The sequence below is a fragment of the Bidens hawaiensis genome, unplaced genomic scaffold (genome assembly GCF_021521415.1).
Source record: "Bidens hawaiensis isolate Kalapana, Puna unplaced genomic scaffold, B.hawaiensis_p1.1 tig00029749_1, whole genome shotgun sequence".
NCBI classification, from domain to species: Eukaryota; Viridiplantae; Streptophyta; class Magnoliopsida; order Asterales; family Asteraceae; genus Bidens; species Bidens hawaiensis.
In genome coordinates, this window is record NW_027494942.1 from 233,409 (window position 1) to 256,866 (window position 23,458).

At 34.6% G+C, this 23,458-nt stretch overlaps 2 protein-coding genes across 2 annotated transcripts; both read right to left on the minus strand.

Moving 5' to 3' along the window:
- Positions 1–4,159: 4,159 nt before the first annotated feature.
- On the minus strand, positions 4,160–4,519 carry LOC143579430 (ethylene-responsive transcription factor ERF071-like). The gene has a single exon (XM_077062740.1). The coding sequence runs from the start codon at positions 4,517–4,519 to the stop codon at positions 4,160–4,162; it is 360 nt and encodes a 119-aa protein (XP_076918855.1).
- A 12,830-nt stretch (positions 4,520–17,349) lies between these two features.
- On the minus strand, positions 17,350–17,835 carry LOC143579431 (ethylene-responsive transcription factor ERF122-like). The gene has a single exon (XM_077062741.1). It carries the CDS (start codon positions 17,833–17,835, stop codon positions 17,350–17,352), a length of 486 nt encoding a protein of 161 aa, XP_076918856.1.
- Between the last annotated feature and the right edge of the window lie 5,623 nt (positions 17,836–23,458).

Sequence of the window (23,458 nt, forward strand, 5' to 3'; positions counted from 1 at the left end):
GTTGAGGAAAAGATCATTATGTCTTTTTGTTTATCATTATGTTTTGGGTTTATTTTCGTTATTGATTGTGTCTTTTTTCTTAATATTGTGTCTTTTTTCTTAATATTGTGTTATATTACTCAACATTGTGTTATATTTTTATTTGGCATTGTGTTATTTTGTGATCTACTGCGTCTTTTTTTTTAATTATAATTGTGTCTTTTATTCATGTTCGTCATTGTGTCTATGATCTCGACATTGTGTCTTTTCGTCGTTTTTTTAAGGAGAATGACGGAGGAAACATTTGAGTTTTTAATTTTTTTTTATTTATTTTTTGAGTTATGATTTTTTTTTTGAATTTTTTGTTAAGGAGTTTTTTTATGTGGCCATAAATAATTTTCGCACTTCTTATTTTTGTCTTTCTTTATTTTTTAACCTTTCCTTCATACTGTATACTTAACTGAATATTAATTAATAAATTATAGGGGTTTTATAACATATGTTCTTAATGTGTGTCTAATAACCCTATAATAATGACCCTCACAACTAAGCTTTAATATTAAAACGAAAATCCTAAAACCACACACAACCGGCAAGTGTATCGTTCGCAAGTAGTATAGACCTAGGAAGTCCGAGTATCGAACACGTGGACACGTAAGACGCTAACGATTACTAACCCTAGACCAGACCTACCTTAGAATAATAATATTATATTGATTTTTGATTTCTAATTACTTAACTGAACTAACCTAACTGACTGACAAAACTTACCAAAAATAGAAAACTTAACGGGGAACTAACTGTATAAACTTAGGATGGAGAAAAACGTCTACCTAGGCTTGAATCAAACTGTAGGCCTGATAAGCTAATGGATTGGATGATATCTAGACACCGGTCCCTAAAGATGACACGACTAAGGATCGATCGGGCTCACTGGATTACCTCTCGGTCTCACTCAATAAACCCTAACTACTCAAAATCGGCTAAAACGACCAAACCGGGAAATAATTGCTAACGTGTTCTAATGCTAGATCACCTCTCGGTCTCACCAACACTCGACCCTAATGGCAATGAATACTACACAACCAAGGATAGAGGAACAATTCAACTTAAACTAAAATAGATCAACTAGTCGCTCAAAACACCTAAACCTGACAAGAAACGAACTCGCTCTCGCGCAATCCCTATTCTAGCATGCAGAGGCAATGAGACAACCCTAACTTCTTATCACCTCTCGGTCTCAAAGAAGGTGTTTAACCGCTGTACTTAATCCAAACACACAAAAACATATATATATATATATATATATATATTGGGGGCGCCCAAGGGGCATTAACCATAGCGGGGCGGGCTCCGATGCCCCGTTTTATACGAGACGATGACGTGACGTTGACGTGGCACGGTGGAGGGGCTTCGATGCCCCCCACCATAGCGGATAGCCTTATAGGCCTATTTCAAGTATTGTACATTATGCAGAGATTCTTGTACTGTTTCAATAATGATCTTAATCATGATGTAATGATATATGTAGGGTTTAGTTCACTCTGAAAATCTACAATTGATCATCTACCAAAGTAAATATTGATTCAATTATTTATAAATACACACATTGATTTATAACCAATAAAATAACTATAACATGCTGACTTTTTTAAGCAATAAAATAACTACGTACACATAACATCACTCGACATAATAAACAAACTCCCGTAAGTGAACTGAGCCAGATCATGAAACGTATCATGTCCTATTGGATGAAAATTTAAGTTTGATTATGACTTATTGAGTGAAAAAAATATAGTGAGGCATAATTTCACCCAATGATATCAGAAATAATGTTCACCCATGAATCGCATAATTCGTGAAACGACAAGACACGTATTATGATCTATACTGCCTCGTAGGCGTAATGTTGTCTGTTGTCATTAAAATTGGTTAGCTTGTCCATTTTAATTCACCTACTTCACATTTCAAAATATCCTATCATTGTACTTTCTGCCTAAATAGTCGTACACACACTCGTCTAAGCATCGAGAAGGTTCGTTTTTTTTTTCTAGAGAGAAAGTGCGGCCTCAAAGTAACCTCACTTGTCGAAAACCGATTGATAAGCACAAGTGCCGTGTTTTTCCCATTCATAACGTCAAAACTTCAAATCATCGCCTTTTAGGCATGCATGTGTTGGCCATTACTCTTGTAACACACTTTTGGTATTTGAAACCTACACATATGCATACACATATTAAATCAACATGTGTTTCTCTCTTTTACTTTTGATACATTTTGGTTTCTGGCCTCGAAGGCTGTGAAATTTCTGAGCAAGGTTCAGCGTGTCGTACATGGTACTTTTTCAGCTCTTAAGTCGCAAAGCTTCGTTTTTAGTAGGATTGGCTTTGCTATTCAAAAGGGTGTTGCGATGTAGATTGTTGTCCGTTTGCCTGTCACTTTATTGTAATCGTTTTGAGTTTAATTAGAAATAGCAAATGATTTAAAGTAAAAAAGTTCAGAGATCAAATAGGTTAGAGGAGTCACAGTATGATCCTGGCCACTGTGAATCACCAAAATTTATGACGCTAAAGGGTGTTCATAGTAATAATGATTTTCGTGACAGTTTAAGATAAAAAAAAAGTAAATAATAAACAAACCTGTTGAACAAATTAAAAGAAATAAAAGTCTTTAGTTGTGTTGAAAGCTGGTTTAAATGTAGAAGACATGTTGCTTATTGATGTGTATATACACACACACACTCTTAACATAATATGACTTGAAGTATTATCCTATCCTAACCTTGCTCACTTGCTTGTACAATATATCTAGACTGCTAGACATATATCTATTTGCTTCACATTTATGAAGCTTGTCAATAGCATATATAGGAATATAGTGTATGAATCTCGTCGATAGAAAAAAAAAAGGATTTGAGCCGCAAATTTATAACAATGAAATTACAAAAAATAATAAATAAATAAAAAACCCAACCTGTAGCCTGTAGGCTTGTAATAGAACCAAATATTCATGAACATAATGTTCGACAGGAAATTCGTTTATGATCGTTTAACTAAACAAACGAAGATGAACACATGTTTTATTCATCCATTGTGGATGTCCGTTTATGTTAGTTTATTTATGTTCGTTCATTTTGTTTGTTCGTTTAAATTTTAAATAATGCATAAGCAGTTGTATATAATTATATAATGCTTGTTCGTTTGTGTTTATTAATGCTAAGTTATATCCGTTTATGTTTGGTCAATTTATTCGTACTTTCGCTAGAGTTACCACATTAGGCCATCAGTATAACTACCATTTTATGCATTCATGTCTAACATTAGTGATGGGCTACCAAGAGGGTCATCTATAGGTTTCAGCATTTTCTTTGATTTTGACTTTTATTGACTACTTAATACTCTATTTTGACATTTCCTGCAGTTGACATTTGACAATATAAACCCAACGACCCCAAACATTGCTAATGGGCAGAGGACTTCCCCAAAACTTGATTTCGGAGTGTCAAATAATCAAAAATATGAAAAGGTTACCGTCCCGGACAATGAACTTAATATAGGGTCGAAACCCAGCTAACCCGAATGTGACAAACCTGAACCTTAATAGGGAGTGTGGGCGTTATTGGAAGTTTAAACAAAATTTAGTCTTATATTTATAAACTTTAAGGGTCTGTTTTTTATTAGTTTAAAGTATGTTTAGGTTAAAAGTATTATTTTATTGAAACGCTTCATATGAAACGTTGCATCTCTAATTAAGGGAAAGGTTGGTAGGGTTTATATACCCCTCCATCAATCACTTTTCATAGTATCAGAAAAATTAATCAAAATAATCAAATTCAAATTTGCATATCAATTATTATCTTGTGTTCTTATTCAATTGTTTGATCACCGGCCAATTACCAACAGGCGTGTTGCTAAACAGGTGAGGATTTTCAATTTTTTTACTTAAAATCTTTTAAATGGAAACTTATTATTAAAAAAGCATCATAAACTTACATGCATGCATACATTCACGTAAATAAATTAAAATCACCACATCCTAATAATTAACTCATACAATTTACCGTAGATAGATAAATTGTACTAATTAATATTCATGAAGACTTTATTTATACCACTATCAATGCATACTATTTATTTAGTCCAATTGGTAGAGACACGTGTTTTTTAGAGTAGGTCTGCTAGTTGGCTGGTTGGATCTCCGGGTAATCCTCGACTGGAAAATTCGTCTTGGCATTCTTTCCTCTATAGTAAATGTTAGCCCTATCGTAAGCTCTAGCCGCCTCTTCCGCCGTCTTGAACGTCCCAAGCCACATCCTCACTTTCCCCGGAATCATAATCTCCGCCCCCCAGTTCCCGGACGTCTTTAAACTCACTCCTCTATATTTCTTCACCCTCGTCTCTTCTCGGGTAGTGAATAATTCACACCCCAAACACTTGTCTGGGACCGTCAGTCCACAAACGACACATGTTTCTTGCTCCTGCGGACTTGCTACAAACACAACTCCACCACTAGGGTTGTTACCCGCCTCGTATGACATGGCTGAGTGCCGAAACCATCACGGAATGCTCGACATTGTTGTTGTTGTTGTTCATTTTTCTTGGAGGGATATGTCATGTGTAGCTCAAAATTCAAATTGTGAGAATGGGTTACTAAAGAGCTTATATAGTTTAGCTTGCCGCATGTCGGCATGTGTGTCTGATTTTATTCCGAGTAATCAAGTACACAACAGCATGATATTTGTGGTGCCAGCTATTTACAAAACATCACCGCGTTTATTAATGTTTTGTACTGTTAAGTACTTGTGGTTTATAAAACTGTAAAAAAAGAACGTTAAATTAGTTGCAATGGATATAGTATAGGTACATAGGCCCCCCCTCCACATGCCTAAGAATAATGCATGAGAAAAAAAAAACCCTTATATGGTTATATTTTCATTAATATAAGGGATGCTAGTTGTTCATGATCTCAACTTTCATTGTTGCATGATAGCACTAACTAACTTTCGATTTGTTACCTACCACCTCCAACTTTTATCCTATTTGTTTTTGTCATTCCCTCACTAATGGATGACTAACGTCATTAGCGGAATCCCGATTTTCGACGAAGCAGACGCTCGTAAACAGAGTAGAGGGAGCAGGCGCAGCTAGGGTTTCCGGCGAATCGCGATTTTCTGGCGAAACAGGCGATTGGAAATAGAGAAGAGGGAGGCGGTACAGCTAGGGTTTCTCCGTAGCCGGCGGAGGCCTCTGATTTAGGGTGGTTAAAGCATCTACCGAAAGTGGATGCAGCAACTCTAAGGTATGATTGACGCAAATAAATGATCAATCGAAGAGACGCAAGGGCGTTCCGACGGTTGTGAACTGCAACCGGCAATCTGGTGTGATTTTCGATGGGATTCCACTAACGGAGTTAGTCGTCCCATAGTGAGGGAGTGACAAAACAAATATGGTGAAAGTTGGAGTGGTGTTGTGTAACAAATCAAAAATTGGAAGTATCATCAGCCAACGTGTGAAAGTTTGGAGTATTAAAAATATTTCTTAATATAAACATATTTGTTTTTACATCATTAACTAATTTGATGTTTTGTAATTTTATATATATATATATATATATATTTATTGTATTTGGTTTTGTGCTTATTTTGATTGTGCTGTGGATGTTTAAATTTTGTTTATTATTTATGCAACTAAGTTAAAATATTAACCATGTTATTGAAATCATTTGACTGTTTAGCTTAATTACTTATCTAACAACTCGCTAGCTAATTACTTAGCACTATTAATATTTTCACTTCTCATTTATCATACCCCACGACGAAAATGTCAGAGCGTGATCCGATTGCTCACAGCTCGAAGATACTATCAAAATATAAAAGTGACAACATCTAATTAATTATTTTAATTCAAATATACACACATGTTTACAAACATTACAAAACAATTCAAATAAATGATTATAAACATGATTTAACGATCGTCTTCATTATAACCTATGGTCTTGACTAAATATCCATACTTCAATTTAAGTAACCTGCATATGCGTAGAAAATAGAGTTTGTCAATAACACATGTTGAGTGAGATGATCATCAATTTTGACACAACAAATAATATATATATATATATATAGATAATTGATAAATACGCTAACCAATCATGTGATGGTAATCAATCAAATCATAACAAAGCATGTATATAACCAAATCACAACCAAAGACTAACCCAATACTTGCTAGTGTGCCAATGAATCGTTGCCAAGTGAATCGTACATTGATTACGATGACTAAAGTTTGTTGTTTTACCTTCGTCAAGCGAATCAGGCTCCGATTACTAAGACGGTCGTATGATCATACTAATGATAATCCAAGACTTGATAGAATATAAACACACTTAAACAATTAGCAATTAGCCAATAGCATTTAATTGATACAACACACAATGATCATGTTTGCGATTGTTTGGGATATACATATAATAGAAAATATGAATAAGTACGCATACGTACCCAAAACGTTTGAAAACAGTATATAAAAAGGGGAATGATCAAACTCACCTGATCGATTAAGCCAAACGGGAATGAATACGACAAGAAAGCGGAAATCACACTCTTCGAGAATTTCCGACAAGAATCCTAATTAAATAATATTATGAAGGAATTATAAACGACATAATACGTGTAATGAATTTAGGATTTCAATGTGTATTGAGTTACAATTACGATTGGTACGTTATGGATTGAACGATTGATCTCTACAGAATATTGTTATCATTTAATTATAAAAATCATGGTTTATCGTGTAATCGAACTTACAAATAATGAGTTTGAAGAAATATGAGTTGCGATGTTCTAAAATGATAAACGCTCAATTATATAATTATCATAAAATTTATATTTTAGAAATCTTAACGAATTTTGATAGTAAAAATATAGTTTACACTTGTAATACATTTAATACGTTTATTATAGTTTTGTGTAACGCCCATAAATTTCGTTAAAAGGATCTATGTGCTGTAGAGTTTGTATTTTTACCGAGACTCGATCTAGCCTTCCTCGGGGACCTCCTTGTCATTCTTGGAAGTCAAATTATTTAACATTCGGTTCATGATATTACCTTTTGCATGTTGAGGGACCTAGATGTAAATATATTATAACTTAAACCCTAAATCCTTTTCCCTCCTCCTCTTGTCCGATCGGTCTGAAGAACCAGCCACACCACCACATTTTTCTTCTTTTTCCAGCCAATTCCAAGAGCCAAAACTATAATTTTAGCTTAGTATTATGTAATTGAAGGTCTTTTCCGCCATTAAACCCTTTATTGAACCCTAGAGATGTCATAAGCATGTTAGGGTTTGAGTTTTGATTATAACAATTTCTGACAAATTCGTACTCGTTTATTGTTCGGTCTGTAACTCGATGTAAATTTACTGTTTTTGATCGATTCTTGTTTCTATGATGTTATACTTTGAGTCTAGTTTCCAGAAAGGCATAATTTATAATTTTTGAACGAGATTTGAATAGTTTTTATGATTTTATAAAATTGTGTGTCAAAGCTGATGTGGGGTGACGGATTCTGGTCTGTCTCCCCGACATCATAACTCGTTTTTGAAAAGTCCAAATTGGTTGATTCCACTTCTGAGAGTTCACATTTGAGTTAAAATTACAACACAATTGGAATCGTTTAATTTGGTTTGGTAATGATTTTTAAACAAATAAAATACTTTTGCTGCACACTGCAATAGCTGAACGTACCTTTCTGTGTTGGAGGAATTTTTATGGTTTTTATGTCCACTAGAATAATATAATAAAAATATCTATATAAACCTAAGAGACTTAATAAAATCTTGTAAATATTTTATAATTTATTTTTATGGTCTTCCTATGTAATAAAATACGTCTTTGCATGCTAAAATCTGCCCCTTATACTCGACATTGATCAATTCTTCCGGTTTAGGACTTAACCGGTGGCTGACCAATTGAGGTCCTTTTGGGGCTGTTTTAATTGAAGTTTTTTCTCCATCATCTTCCTAGGTATGTCTTGTATATCATACTTTAGTATTATGATCTTTAGCATTCGTTAGAGTGGTCTATTGTTGATTATTTGAAAACTAGGTTTCGGTTGTCTAGTTTGCTAATTGTTGCTTTTAGCGCGAGGTTTGAAGGAATTAACAACCAATTCAGTTTATGTAGATTCGGTTTAATATATGGGCTGTGTAAAAATAATTTTTTTAAGTACTGGGGCTGAATTGTTTTTCGGTTACTCAAACGGGTCGGTACAACGCAAATTCGCGTTTATTGGTAGTTTGTGCGTTGTGCTTGCGAATTACTGATCCATCCAACTCGTGCAGTGTCGTGTGGAATTTTCGGCTGTGATTTTATCAAATTTGGTCCACACGTGGCTGAGTTGGATGTTAAGAGCATAAACGACTCACAAACGCGCATATTCGTTCAACTGGCAACTTCCGGGGGTAATTTGGGAATTCCTTAATTCCGGGTTTATCTAAGGGTGGTTTTGGTAAATATAAGGCCCCGGGGGCTGTTGTAATTGAAATTGGTGAGGACGAGGCTTAGTTAACTCAAACCATGTTAGAACACCTCGTAGGATAAACGAGTTTATTCGGTATCGTTAGTAACTATTGTGTATAATCCGATAGACGTGTGAGTTGTGGGAATACTTAGGGGTTCTCTAGCTCGTGGTGATTTTGTGCCTCGTTTCAGGTGAGTTCATGATGCCCCTTTTAACTGTTTTTACGTTTTGGGTGCGCATACACACCCTATTACAATTTTACCCGATTTTACTCGTTTAAACTATTCAGATGGTATTACATGGCCTTATTCGTGATTTTGCATTTAGGAATCTATGTTTGAATTATATTCTATGCCTTAGAATATTTTAGACTCATTGTGGTCGTATATTCCTTAAGGTTATACATATTACTTGTATAGGTTTGATGACAAAAGCCTATCTCAATAGCTACTTTAACTAATTTCCAGAACTATGTCTATGTGGTTCCCAATTAATTAACTAAATTTTGTGTGAAACCTAGAACTTGAAACCCGGAGGAGGTTGCATTTTCCTTAAATTGTTTTAAAACCAATCTTCTAATTTTCACTTGACATCGTTTGTCCACCTTAATTAGTTAAATTTATATAAAAAAAATCAAACGAACTTTGTAATACTGACCACATGCTCCTCGTGGATACGATACCCTACTTACTCTATCTATATAGTTTAATTAGGTTTTTGCATGACTAAAACGACGGTCATCTAAATGGCGCCGTTGCCGGGGAGCTAGTGCGCTTAGTGTTATATCGTTTGTTTCAGCTTTCAAAAAAAATTAATTAAAAATAATAATAATAAAAATAAAAAATACAAAAAGATTTTTCTTGTTTTGTTTTGTTTATTTCTGTTCCATTTTACCTCGGGTATTTTAGTTCTTTTTGCAGGTTATTTTTAACAGAAAATCCAGAAACCTTAGCACGCTATTGTCACCATGAGCAATGATGGTGATTTTTGTTATTTTGAAGGCCCGTATCACTATCAAGATTGTCCAGCAGTTTCACGAAATTGGCAAGAGTGTCAGCATGGGTCGGATTATAATTCCATCAATGAAAAATTGGATACAATTATTGAGTTAATGATGGATATTCAGAAAAGCAAAGATATGAGAGATAAGGAAATCAAGCATTGTCATAGCAGGTTACACAATTAACTGAAGAAGTGGCAATCATCAGAAGAGATCAAGGTAAGCTTTGTAGTGATACTTAGATATGTCCAACTCACAAATCCTCTAACATGACGAGTATCCGCATAAATGAGGTAAGTACTCGTCCTCTTTATGAAATTTCAGTTGTTGAAACTTATTCATCACAATGTGTTGAGGGTGGTGTGAATGATATAACTGAGTCTTAGTGTGAGGGTGAACAAGATCAGGAAATTAAAAGCTTTACAAAATCTAAAAACAATTCAAATAACAAGTTTGCTGAAAATAGTAATTTGAATGTGAAAGTTCCATTTCCATTAGCTTTACTTACATCGAAAAATTTAAGTAAACGGGAACCACCTAAGGGTGAAAGGTGGGAGAGTTTTGAAAAGGTGAAAATAAATAAACCGTTGCTTGAACAAATTAAAGAGAGTCCTGATCATGTTGAGTGTTTAGAAGAGTTAAGTACCCACAAACGACATCACAAGTTTCCTAAACAACTTGATTTAACTGCTAGTGTGAACGTCGTTTTGATGGGTACCCTTCCCCCAAAACTTCAAGATCCAGGAACACCTATTATTTCAATACAAATAGGTGATATTAAATTAGACAATGCTTTGTTGGATCTTGGAGCTTTTGTGAGTATTTTTCCGAGGAGTTTGTATAATCGGTATGAGTTTGGGCCACTACCAAAAGCTAAAACCACAGTGGTGTTGGCTGATCAAACTTCTATGTGTCCTAGGGGGATTATAAAGGATGTGATTGTAAAAGTTGGTGAATTCTATTATCCTGTGGATTTCCTCATGCTTGATTGCGTAAAAAATACATAACCGACTGTTATTCTAGGTAGACCGTTCTTAGCTACAACAAAGGCTATTATTAATTGTGCTGAGGGAACGGTTAGAATGAGGTTTCGAGAAAGGAAAATGAGTTTAAAGGAGTTTATCTAATCATAATGCTGACAATTGTGGATCTTCTGATAAGCTTGCTTCTACACATATTTAAGATTTGTAGATCAATTCAAGTCTTTGAGAAGACGGATCATCCCAAGTCAGCAATGGAACTGCGCTGCTAAATATCAGGTGATATTGTTTCATGCTTTGTTTTGTCATTCTAGTTTATGTGTTAAAAGTGTAATTGTATTATTGTATAGTTTGTTATGACCATCACATAAGACCCGATTTTAAAATTAATAATCAGTAAATTTTAACCCCGTCATTGCTAATGTCCATTTAAAAAGCTAAATTTTTAATATTGAGGGCAATGTTAACCTCAAGTGTGGGGATGGGGGGAAAATTGAAAATTTTTATTGCTTTATAATAGCTTGAATGTGCGCAAAATCCGAAATTATAAATTGTTAATTACTGTTATTAATGCCAAGTTAAAGGTCTTTGGTCATGGTCAGTTTTTAAGCTTCTCGAAAGTATTCTCTCAAATATTTTTCAAAAAGGAAAATAAAAATGGACCATTTAGACGGGGATAACGAGACAATGGGGACGGGTACACATGTTTCACATCGGCAGCCTATTTCCTTCCGTGCGTGTGTGAGATTTGCCTTATATATAATACACATATAATATATAGATATATATACGCATGTCATATGAGTGCTATAAAAAGTGTAAATAGTATGTTTATGATATCTAGAACTTGTTTGTCATATGCATGTCAAGATCTTAATACCATCACCTGTATGAAGAAATAGGACTGTAGAAACCCACATATAATGGCCTTTACAAAAAAAAAAAAAAAAATTCCCTACCTTATATATCCTTTAGAAGTTAAATTTGTGTCTTTTCCCTTTCATTTGTTAAACTGACATTACAAGCCGTGTTAGCCTTGGCTTTTTGTTTTAAACCTTGTGGATGAAATCCAATATATTAGAATTGTATATTGTCAGTTCTTGAGCATAGTACACAATGTACATATGCCTCGGGTCAGTTGTTTCTATATATTGATGTCAGTAAACTTAAAAAAATAGTAAAAAACAGAAGAGAGAGAAACATGAAAAAAATAGAGAAAAAAAAAGTTGAAAAATCAGAAAAATTTAAAAAAAGAGTTAATGCTTGAAGTCAGCATTGGTTGTAAATAACAGTCAGTCAGTAGTTTGGTAGTTTGGGATTGTTTATTTAGTTGTTTGAATAAATTGGGTTTCATCTACCATAAGTCACTAAATAAATCCTATTCCGTACCCGAATATAAGCCACAGCAAAACCCTTAGTCCTATTCTTTATGCAACCGGTGGTTAATGGGTGGAGATATGACTGGCTCACAAGCTTATTACATTGTGTTCATACTCGGTATAGAGGGCAGAGAGATACCAGCACACTTTTTGTTGGTCCATATATTAAGCCGAGAGGAGAGAGGATATATATGAGGGGTGTGATCATGTGTGTCTTAACCGGAAACAAAGTACACTTGTTTGGCGGTTCCGTTGTTTTTAAATGTGTCGTTAAATTGTTTGGCGGGTTATCAATCTTGAAAGTGTCAGCCTTGAGAATTGGGTATGACCTTAGACCTTACTAGAATTGTTAGTGTAAATAAATCTAACTTCTAAAATAGTTATCAAATTTTAATAACAATGTTTATACACATTATTGCTATTACTCAGTATATTAGTTAGTATATGTATATGCATAGATATATATATCTAATGTACATAATTAAAGAAGTGTTTATGATGTTTATGTAGATACCTTTGTGTCTATTACCTTTCTTGATTAGGATATAAGCGGCTCGTGCTGATAACGTGTTATGATATTAGCTCTAATTATAACAAGATTATTGAAATGATAATTGAACTTTATTATATCTGAGAGACAAGAGAGTGAAGAGATATATGTGAATTGTTAGTTCTACCAGGATGATTAACTTCGTTACAAATACATTCTATTTATAAGGCAAAAACTACTGTGCAAAAAGTAAATTACCGACAATATAAACTATTGATGAACATTTCAATAGTTTGACAATTGTGAATAAAACGTTTGAATAAAGGTGTTTGACAATTGTGTCATCCACCTTTTCGTCAATAATTCATAACAATAAGTGTAATATTAATAACTATAGTAGTCTTGCACGTGATTGTTACCAATAAATTATTATATGATTTATGCATTCATTATTTCATTTTGTGTGTGTTTGTAGCTGCCCATGTCGGTTAGAGAAACAAGGAGTCCGGGTGGTTTATTAAACGGAAAGTGATGGATTATTAATCCGCTTACTTGGGCTCAATTACATATCGAGACGGTGGAATCAAATTGACTAATGGATTATGGTCCCAAGCCCACGTTATTTTTCATCTCGAATTTAAAAAAAACAAAGACAAGTCACACAGAGAGAGGGCATGACGGTCGGAGGGTTGAGACAAAAAGGGAGCAGCAGCCCCTGCTGCTGTGTACGCAAATCAAGAAAGGTCAACGGGTTGAAAGCAATAACATGAGCGGCTAGACTCACCTGTGACTTCTTCCGGGCGGACGGTTCTTATAGGTGAACCACTTAATTCAGTTTGTTTGTGTATTGGATCTGTTTTTGTGATGACAAATATTTAACAGATTGATGCATTAGTTAATTTAAACAGTTTGTTGGTGTTTTGAGTTCTTTCTTTACAACCATATTCGGTTGATGACAAAACTTAGAAGCAGGTTGGGTGACTAAAGGGAGTTGACTTGATACTGGTAGACTGGGTAATTGAATTGTATAGGTTTGAAGACAAAAACCTATCTCAATAGCTACTTTAACTAATTTCCAGAACTATGTCTATGTGGTTCCCAATTAATTAACTATATTTTGTGTGAAACCTAGAACCTGAAACCCGAAAGAGGTTGCATTTTCCTTAAATTGTTTTAAAACCAATCTTCTAATTTTCACTTGACATCGTTTATCCACCTTAGTCAGTTAAATTTATATAAAAAAATCAAACGAACTTTGTAATACTGACCACATGCTCCTCGTGGATACGATACCCTACTTACTCTATCTATATAGTTTAATTAGGTTTTTGCATGACTAAAACGACGGTCATCACCCGGCGGGTCAAATATATTACTCGGGGAAGACCTTTGTAATACTGACATCGTTAAATTGTTTTAAAACCAATCTTCTAATTTTCACTTGACATTGTTTGTCCACCTTAGTTAGTTAAATTTATATAAAAAAAATCAAACGAACTTTGTAATACTGACCACATGCTCCTCGTGGATACGATACCCTACTTACTCTATCTATATAGTTTAATTAGGTTTTTGCATGACTAAAACGACGGTCATCACCCGGCGGGAAGACCCGGGGTAAGGAGGCCCGCCGTTCTGCTAAACCGTGGTCGGGTCAAATATATTACTCGGGGAAGACTAGGGGTGAGGAGGCCCGCATCACGTGTTTAGGTTTGTTAAACCGTGACCGAGTCAAATATATATATTACTTGGGGAAGACCCGAGGTGAGGAGGCTCGTGTTGCGTGATTTTTGTTTTGTTAAACTGTGACCGAGTCAAATATATTACTTGGGGACGACCCGGGATGAGGAGGCTCGTGTTGCATGATTTTGTTGGTTTTTGTTAAACCGCGGACGGGTCAAATATATTACTCGGGGAAGACCCGGGATGAGGAGGCCCGTTTTGCGTGTTTGATCAAGAGAAAAGTATTTATCTAATTACTTATGATCTTTTCCAAATCTTTGTATATTTATTAAATAAATCTTATTTATGGATGTTACTTATAAAACTTGAACTCACTCAGCTCAAGCTGACTTTGTGTGTATGTTAGATTGATTTTCAGGTTAAGCCTAGGGATTATCGCTTGGACGTGCTAAAGATTATTTGGACGGTTGAAGGCATTTCTGGTCGAGGAATTCAAATAAAACAAACAATTTATTTATTTTTTTTTTATACATTTGATTTTGGGCACCAATTCCCGGTTTTTGGGAATTTTAGTACTTATTATTCTGCTGTTTAATTACTCTGAAATGGTTTTAAATAAGATGAACTTTTTTGGTTTTAATCTTTTTTGAATTTTGGATATGATTATCAACTGTAGGATTCCCGGGATTCGGGGTCTTACATTTTGCTTTAAAAATAGTACATATATATATATATATATAAAAATATATATATAATATGGCTAATAAATATGAGTAAATTTAATAAGGCGTTTTACAACGAGAAACATCAATGTTAGTGTCGGTTTTTTAAATAAAATAATGATGATTTATTATTATTAATATATATATATATAAGTATGTATATATATATGTATATATATATACATAGATACACGAAAACTTGTAACGCGACTAATGGACACGAAACATTTAACTTATGATGTCGGTTTTAGATAAAATATTGTTTATTGAATATTTAATATTAATTATAATATATTAATCCATTAAACGAGTTAAAACAACTTAAAAATAAAAATAACAAAGGAAACAGCTAGTTGGGACTCGAACCCGGGCCATTGGCTGGTTCACAGGCTTAACACACACACACTTCTAGCCACTGGGCTAGGAGATTCCAATTGGTTAACAACTTGAACAATTTGGTTATAAACAGCAACAGAAAACAAGATCAAGAACCTTAGATTATCAGTTGCTCAATCCATGAAACATTTGATAATTTGACATTAGGGCTTTTGTAAAGCACACTGTGACGAACTCAAGCATATAATTTATTACCTCAATCGTTGATTAAAAACGGGTCTAATTGAATCAACAGCGCCGACGGACAACGATGACGGACGAGTCAATAGGAGGCGATTATAAACCAATTAACTATGGGGCTTCAGTAGGCGCTGGTTCTAGAGATATGCAGACGTGAAGAATTGCATTATAATCTACCCTAAGTTATATAATTGATTTTAGTTCAAGGCGGTTTATAAAATATCTCGATTACGCGTGACATTTGATCTGGTTTCCTAATTAGCTACGACGATTAGGCCAATAATGACAAGAAGAATCAAAAACTTGATTCAATTCCTAACTTATGACGAAGATTATGGCTCAAGCAAGATAAACGGGTCATTTGTATGGTTAAACGGATATGGGTCATGGGTTACGGGTGCAGTGTCCAATGGGTTATAAAAGTATTATGTAGAATTTGCATTTTAGTCCTTGGAGAATTTAAATGGGAACAAGTAAGGTCTAAAGTATACTTTTGGGTTAAAAATGAACATTTCTTCAAAGTTATTTATATATTAAATAAATATAAATTGTATATTAATTCCTTGATAAACGTGATACTTTTTTATTGTTAAAATTTCCCGAATCATAAAACGAGTCGGATAAAAGATATAAATTCGTTTGTTGAAAAACCCGAGTTGTTACATCATCGATGCATTTTTTTTAATTGTGTATCTTAATTACGTGTCTTTGATGCATAGCTTTTCAAATTTTGTTTCTCCTCAAATTTAGTTGTGTGTTCTTTTGCCCAAGCTTACAGACTTATTGTAGGGGTGGCTCGTGGGACAGCGAAAACAATTTTGGCTTTAGGTTCATATTTAATTAGAGCCCTCAAGTCCAAAAAAATATTATATATAGATATATTATATTATAATGGGTAAAGTAAATTTAAAGTAATGTATTGATATTTTTTGGTTGTTACTAAAGTAAAGTATAGGTTATGAGTTCAAAACTTTTAATAAATAATTTTTGTTCTTAACAATTGTTATGAAAAGTCTCCAAAATCTTGATTCGATTGAGGCCTCCATATTTATTGAGCTGGCCTTGATTGATTGTAGCTATATATAGGCGGCTTTGCACATGATTTTAAATTATGGTTGGGGCCACAAGGATGGTAATTTCGGGTAGCTATTGATAATATAAATATCATATCATATTTAATATTATATTTAACGTACGCACAACTTTGCTTTCACACATGGTTATGATGGTTTAGTATTGATTGGGTATCATGCATACATGTGGCTATTATCGTCCCTATCTCATCGCCCTTACAAATTAGACTGATCCCTTAATAGTGACTCAAACGTAGTCCCCACTTCAACCAAGATCCCAAGATTCTGGTCAAACAAAGATCCGATTTTCCGATTGCCAAGGTGGCACTAGGTGTGTCGTCCGCGGTGTGATTAAATGGATCACCCAAATCATTGGCAGGTTTAATTTCTGCACTCAAATTGCATACCATTTTGGTTTAGTTTATGTTATGACAATATATAAGGTATAATTCACATTAAGGTTTGAACATCTACAAGTGTGACAATCTACCATTAAATTATGTCTAAATGTACACATCGACTCTTTTTAACCAATAAATAACTGCATATGACATAATTTCACCCCTGATTATTATCAGGTGCAATTTTTGTCTATTAAGTTAGGATACATGCCATAATCTGATCTGTTCACTTCATATGCATGCGTAATTTTCGCAAGTTGCATATAAATATTCCATGTGTTATTTCATTGTTATAGGCTCAGCTAATCCGTTGGACGGGGTATCGTTTACATCAGATCCGACGAAAAAAATTGACAATATATTTTGAGTATTTTTCAAAACCATGGTTGAAGTTGGAAAAAGTTATGTGAAAATGGATTAACATTGTCATTTAGAAAACACCATAAACTTAAACTTGCATGCATATATACATTCACGTAAATAATTTAAAATCACCACATCTGAATATATTAATTAATACAATTTACCATGGATAATTCTACTAATTAATATTCATAAGGACTTTATTTATCTCCGGGTAGTACTCCTCAACTGGAAAATTCGTCTTGGCATTTTTTCCTCTATACCGAATGTTAGCCCTGTTGTAAGCTCTGGCCGCCTCCTCCGCCGTTTTGAACGTCCCAAGCCACTTCCGCACTTTCCCTGGAATCATAATCTCCACACCCCAATTCCCAGACGCCTTTAACCCAACTCCTCTATATTTCTTCATCCTCATCTCCTCACTTGCATTGGCAGACCCAGAAAATTTTTTCTTCTGTTCTCCGACGAATAATTCACACCCCAAACACTCGTCTGGATCCGTCAATCCACAACCGTCACATGTTTCTTGTTCTTGCAGACTCGCTACGAGCTCCACTCCACCACTAGTGTTGTTATCGCCTTGTATGACATGGCTGAGTGCCGAAACCATGGCCAAATGCTCGACATTAGTAGTAGCAGTAGTAGTATTGTTATTATTGTTATGCATATTGGATGGATAGTTCAAATTGTGAGAAATGGGTTTCTAAAGAGCTTATATACTTTTGTATGCCATACGTGTCTGTTTTTTAGTCCGAGTAAACAAATGATCAGAAGAGCATGATAATGATACATGTGTCGCCAGCTAATTTATAAAACTTCACCGCGTTTATTAATGTTTTGTACTAAAAGTACTTGAGGTTTCATATTCTACAAAAGGAACATTAAGTAATTGCAATGTACATATTTTGAAAGCAATTTGTGAAGAGGCTAGCTCCCCCACATGCCCAAGAATAATGGTTGAGTAAAACATGTACTGCCAAAAAAAAACTTATATTGTTATTTTCAATTTAAATATGTTTGAATTTAAATAATTCTAACTTCCACTTATTGGCCGAGAACATTCTCAGCTAATGAAATATTTACCATCTCGTACTCCTAATTTTAAATTAATTTTCTTTTGGCTGCTCATGAATGAATAATTTGTTTTCTTAATTTATTAAGTTGGATTATTAAGATAATATATAAGTGATTTGCAGCCAAAGTCTAAGGTGTGATGGTTGTCAAATTCTTTGGTCAACAAAAGGTGATTAGTGGCTAATTCTTATGTTATGTTTTGAGTAATAAGATTTAAGATGATAGCACAACATGTAGCAAACGGAAGCAACTCCTGAGGCTGCACCGGCTGAAAAAAAAAAGCATATGAAAAACGAGTACATGAAAAGGCAAGAGGGGTAGAAGAAAAAAGAAGCGGTTTTGGAAAATGATTTAGTTATTTTGTTGCATGTAATTTTGTACTCGATTTTGATAGTGTGTTACGAACAAGAGAATCGTATATGCACCATCGTTAATCCAAAGGTTGTCTTAAACGTTTCAACATCAGTGTCTTAAATGTTTCAATTTCAGTGTCTTCGCGTGTCAATGTTGGTTGTTTTCTCACGAGTTAACGTCTCCGCGGCAACGTGCGGGTAAACAACTTATTAATATTATATTATATTCGATTGTAAAACTTTGATTCATGTAAGGTTTTAGTTTTTTTGACATCTCTAACTGTGGTTATTTCATACGTTCCACCTTTTCAGTTGGCATTCTATTTACTTATGCTGAAGATTTTATACATTTTTTTGTATACTCACTAGGAATACATGTAACTATTATATGTGGTTATCTTATCTATACTGTATATAATACATAAGACAATGGTAAATTAAGACACTTGATTTTAAGAGTTTTACAAATCCTAATGCATAAAGTATATGTGTAAGAAGGGGTAAACTTGTCTTTTAAACACAATTCACCTAACTTACAAGTTTGCCCTCTCATCTTTAACCATATTATGTTTTTAATTTTAATCTTAAACTAACTTTCCACCACGATTTTTAAACGCCCATAATTTCGTACGCTAATATTTTTGTAATAAAAGTGCACCATAAAATCGAGCATTTTATTCTTTTTAATTTAAGTATCATATTGTTATAATTCTTTCAATTTTAAAAAATTAATAAGTTATGTAGGGGTGCTCGATGTCGGTTCTTTATGGTTTGTAAGTTAAACTTGTGAGCCCAACCATTAGTATCGATTTTTCGTCGTCCAAACCAAAATTGAATCATTGAAAATTGAAACCGAATCATTATCAACTCTCTTATATATAACAAAATAGGAAAAATGATAGTTTTAGCTACATAAATGGTAAAGATTAATGGTACACGTAGGATGCGAAATTATAACAAGAATGAAGATCATAAAAATCATACTGAATTAGGTTAATTTAAAGTTATAATAGTCATGTTTACTTGTATTAAAAAAGACTTTGTTTATTTATATCTTAACTATATCGAATATATATAACAAAACTTGTCAAATACTAAATAATAAAAGAGATTAAAATGCATACAAAATTTAAGTTTGATCTGATTTCATATGGCCGGTTTTTAGCATAATCCGTGAACCAAACCTTTAGCTACGGTTTTCAATTACCAATCGAGTGAAAGTAAAAAAAAAGGACCGTGAAACCAAACTGATGACTGGTTTAAAGGCTTTAAACTGAACCATGAACACTCTTAATTGTTATGTGATTCGCAGGGTTTGCGTTCGGACATCCGCCGCATCGCGCGGGCACCCGCCTAGTAGATTATGATCTCTAAACACTTACTTTTAGTATAAAGGAGGACAGGTTTGGGAAATGGTACAATTAACGTATACAAAATGAATTACATAAACATATAAGTATCCGAACGAATGGGGTAGTGTCTATGACCACAAGAAATAAACGAACTAAACCATTAGCGTTGATACTAGAGTCCCATCACATAACAACCGGGAGAGGGGGTGTTATGTGGCGTCACGTCAGCAAAGGGGCGATTTTCATTTTAGGGGTGCAGTTAGAAATTATCCAAAAGGTCTATCTATCTGTTTCTTTGGAGTCTTACACGCTCAAAAGGTCTATCTATTGAGAGATTGGCCATCTCGAATCAATTTATTATCAGCTAGTCAAGACACACGATTATTTTATTATATATTAATAGAGTCAGGACACAGACACCAAAATGACCAAACATAGTGGTCCCCACTTCAGCCAAGACCACAAGATTCAGTTGTATACTTGTATATATGCATGTGTGTATATGTAAATAAGGATGAGTAAACATGCGAGTATCCAGTTGAAGGTGGCCCTAGGTATGTCGTCCGCGGTGAGATTAAATACATCAGCCAAACATCATTACTTTCGAAGTCTTCCATAAACAGTAGCCGCTTGAAAATATCTATGACATGATCGATGACATCACACTTTGTACTTTATAATACGAAATGAACACCTAACGGTTGTTAAAAGGGCTTTAAAGACACAGTTAAAGCGTCAAGTTTCAGGTTTGGTCAACAAGGTAAAGAATCGCATCGGGTAAGAACCGGTTCCAGGCAGTGGCGGACCCAGGATTTTTTGCCAATGGGGTCCCATATTTTCGGTGTTCAAATTTTTCGGGTCGGTCGTTGTTCAGGTCGGGTCGAGGCGAAGAACATAATAAAAAACAATATCATAATAAAACTTTCTTTTCAATCATCACTACCTGAACGGGTCAAAATGGGTCGCGTTGACACATAAACACTTTGTTTTCCCTTTCTTAAACATTTTTGAGATAGAACCTAGATCCTCCCTTTCATAAGCATGTGTTGAAAACCATTAACTTAAACTAGTGAAAAATAAAACTGATATTTTAAAGTGTTTGAATGTTTCTAAAGAAAACCATGCATAAAGTTGAAAACAATGATATGTATTTTAGAAGTGTTTGAATGTTTCCAAAGTTATCATTGCAACATTAGCAATCAAATGATTGATTAACACTAAAAATTAACACAAAAAACCAAAAACTGAGCCTTGTAAGACTTGAACCCATGACCTTTCAAAGATAAGACAAGGGACTTTCCACCAGACCACATCAACATTAATAGTATGGGTTCCAAGTATTAAATCTTATGGGGTCCTCAAAAAATTTAATATACCGCTTCTAATAAATTTTTAAAAAACATTGGTGTCCCGGGACCCCGATCCACACTATGTGGGTCCGCCCCTGGTTCCAGGTATGGTCGGGTTTTGTGATCGGTTTTGTCAGGTTTTTATCGGTTTTTGGCCGGGTCGGTTTGGGTTTTGATTAGGTAGAGGTGAAATCGGTTCCGGTGGGTCCGGTTCGGTTCTGATCGGGTTACGATTTCTTTGAGAAACTGAAACCTAGTTTGTACCCTCTGCAAGGGCGGACCTTGTATATAACTAGGGGTAGCCTCCGCTACCCCTCAACTTTTCTTCGGTAGTACAAATTTTATATGTTTTGGTCAGTTTTCGTATTTCGCTTCCCCTGAAAAAATATAACGTTACCCCTGTCTGTTTAAAGCCAAACCAAATTAAAATAAGAAACCAATTAAAAGCCCAACCAAATTTAAGCACAAACTAAATAAAACCATTTGTTTGTTTTCCCTTTATGCTTAAATGTTTGGTTTAGGTTGGACATCAACATTCAACAAAACAAATTTTCATTCAGTCGTGGCTTCCACCCCACACTGCCCCAACCCCTTGCATGTTGCAGCTGAGTAGCCAATGGTCGGTGCTCCTTCAGTCCCTCACTCCCTCATCCACGGTTTGAATTCTAGTTGTTCAATTTAGGTATTCTTTTAATTATACTTAAAATTGTAATTGTTTATTTCTTTATATAAATTATTAATTTGGAATTGTTTATGGGCAATTAAATTATTTTTTTAACAGTGAACTTTTAATTTTTGTTGTTTTTAGGATTTGAACCAAAGACCTCTTATCCAAACTCAAAGGCTTTGCCTTTGGCAATGAAGCACCACCCCAATGATAGCAATTGACTGATTGATTATGTTTTGTTGGAAATTCAAGTAATATAAATTAGAAATTGTAATTGATTAGGAATTTAGGGTTTATGTATAAATTGAAATTGATTATTGAGTTATGGTTTAAATTTTCTGTCTTTAAAAATTAGGAAGCTTGGAAGATGGAACAACAAATTCTTATTAGCAATCTTTATAGACGAAAATTACAAGAAAACGATAATATCGGTCCAAAGACAAGTTAAAAAAAACAAATACCATTGTATGAAATATCGTAAAAAAAATCGGTTATTGTATGAAATTGTAACATCCCGAAATTTCTAAAGTAATATTTAATATATTATTTTGTCGGGTGAAATAAACGAGTTAGCGGAACAGCATAATATGAAGACTTAGTAGGATAATTAGATGGGATTGGATATGGACCAAAAGGAAATATGGGCCTTCGGTCCATGGGCTTAAGGGAGTATAAATACCCCCTTAAACCCCAATCCTTTCAATTCCATCCATTTATCCATCCTAATCTCTACACACCCCAAAACACACACAACCCGAACCAAGATCCAAAGGCGAGGACCCGAGCTCGTTGGTGCTAGATCGTCGTGACGAACCAAAGCAACAAGACCAGCTCGTGTTCGTAGTTCGACTCATTTACGGTACGTTTATATCGAGAACTTGTTCGTTTAGGTTTGGATTAGTATAGAAATGATAGATCTGTGTTTGTATGGTAAAAACGAATCCAACAAAGCTAAACTTACTGAAAATGGTTATGATTTGATGGGTTAATCGATTGATAAAAAGAACCCGTAACCTATATGCCTAAATCGCACCCTTTAAACATCAATGTTAGGTCGATTTGATGGTTGGGGTTTGTAGGCTCTGGTCAGACGATTCCGTGGATACCTAAATCGAGTTATTTGGTTAAGAAACGAAGGATTTAAGAGCGAACAGTACCTGCAGCTGATGAACTTCGCCTGCAAGCTAAGTTCGCCTGATGAACTTCGCCTGCAAAGCTAAGTTCGCCTGATGACAACTTCGCCTAAAGCTAAGTTCGCCTGATGACAACTTCGCCTAAAGCTAAGTTTGCCTAAGGTTTAACTTCGCCTAAAGTTAAGTTCGCTTAGAAAATAAATTAAAAACCTAATGGAAAATGTGTTAAAACAGTTAATGTAAATAAAAATTTTCCAAGCTGACCTGGCAGCTCGACCCTAGCCAGGAGCTCTGCCCCTTGGACCCTGCTAGGGGCTGCCGCCCCTAAACCCCGCTGCCAGGGGCGCTGCCCCCGGACCCCC

Bases quoted from the DNA above. Each gene is read 5' to 3' on its own strand.
- LOC143579430 (XM_077062740.1), bottom strand. From the start codon at position 4,519: ATGTCATACGAGGCGGGTAACAACCCTAGTGGTGGAGTTGTGTTTGTA.
- LOC143579431 (XM_077062741.1), bottom strand. From the start codon at position 17,835: ATGCATAACAATAATAACAATACTACTACTGCTACTACTAATGTCGAG.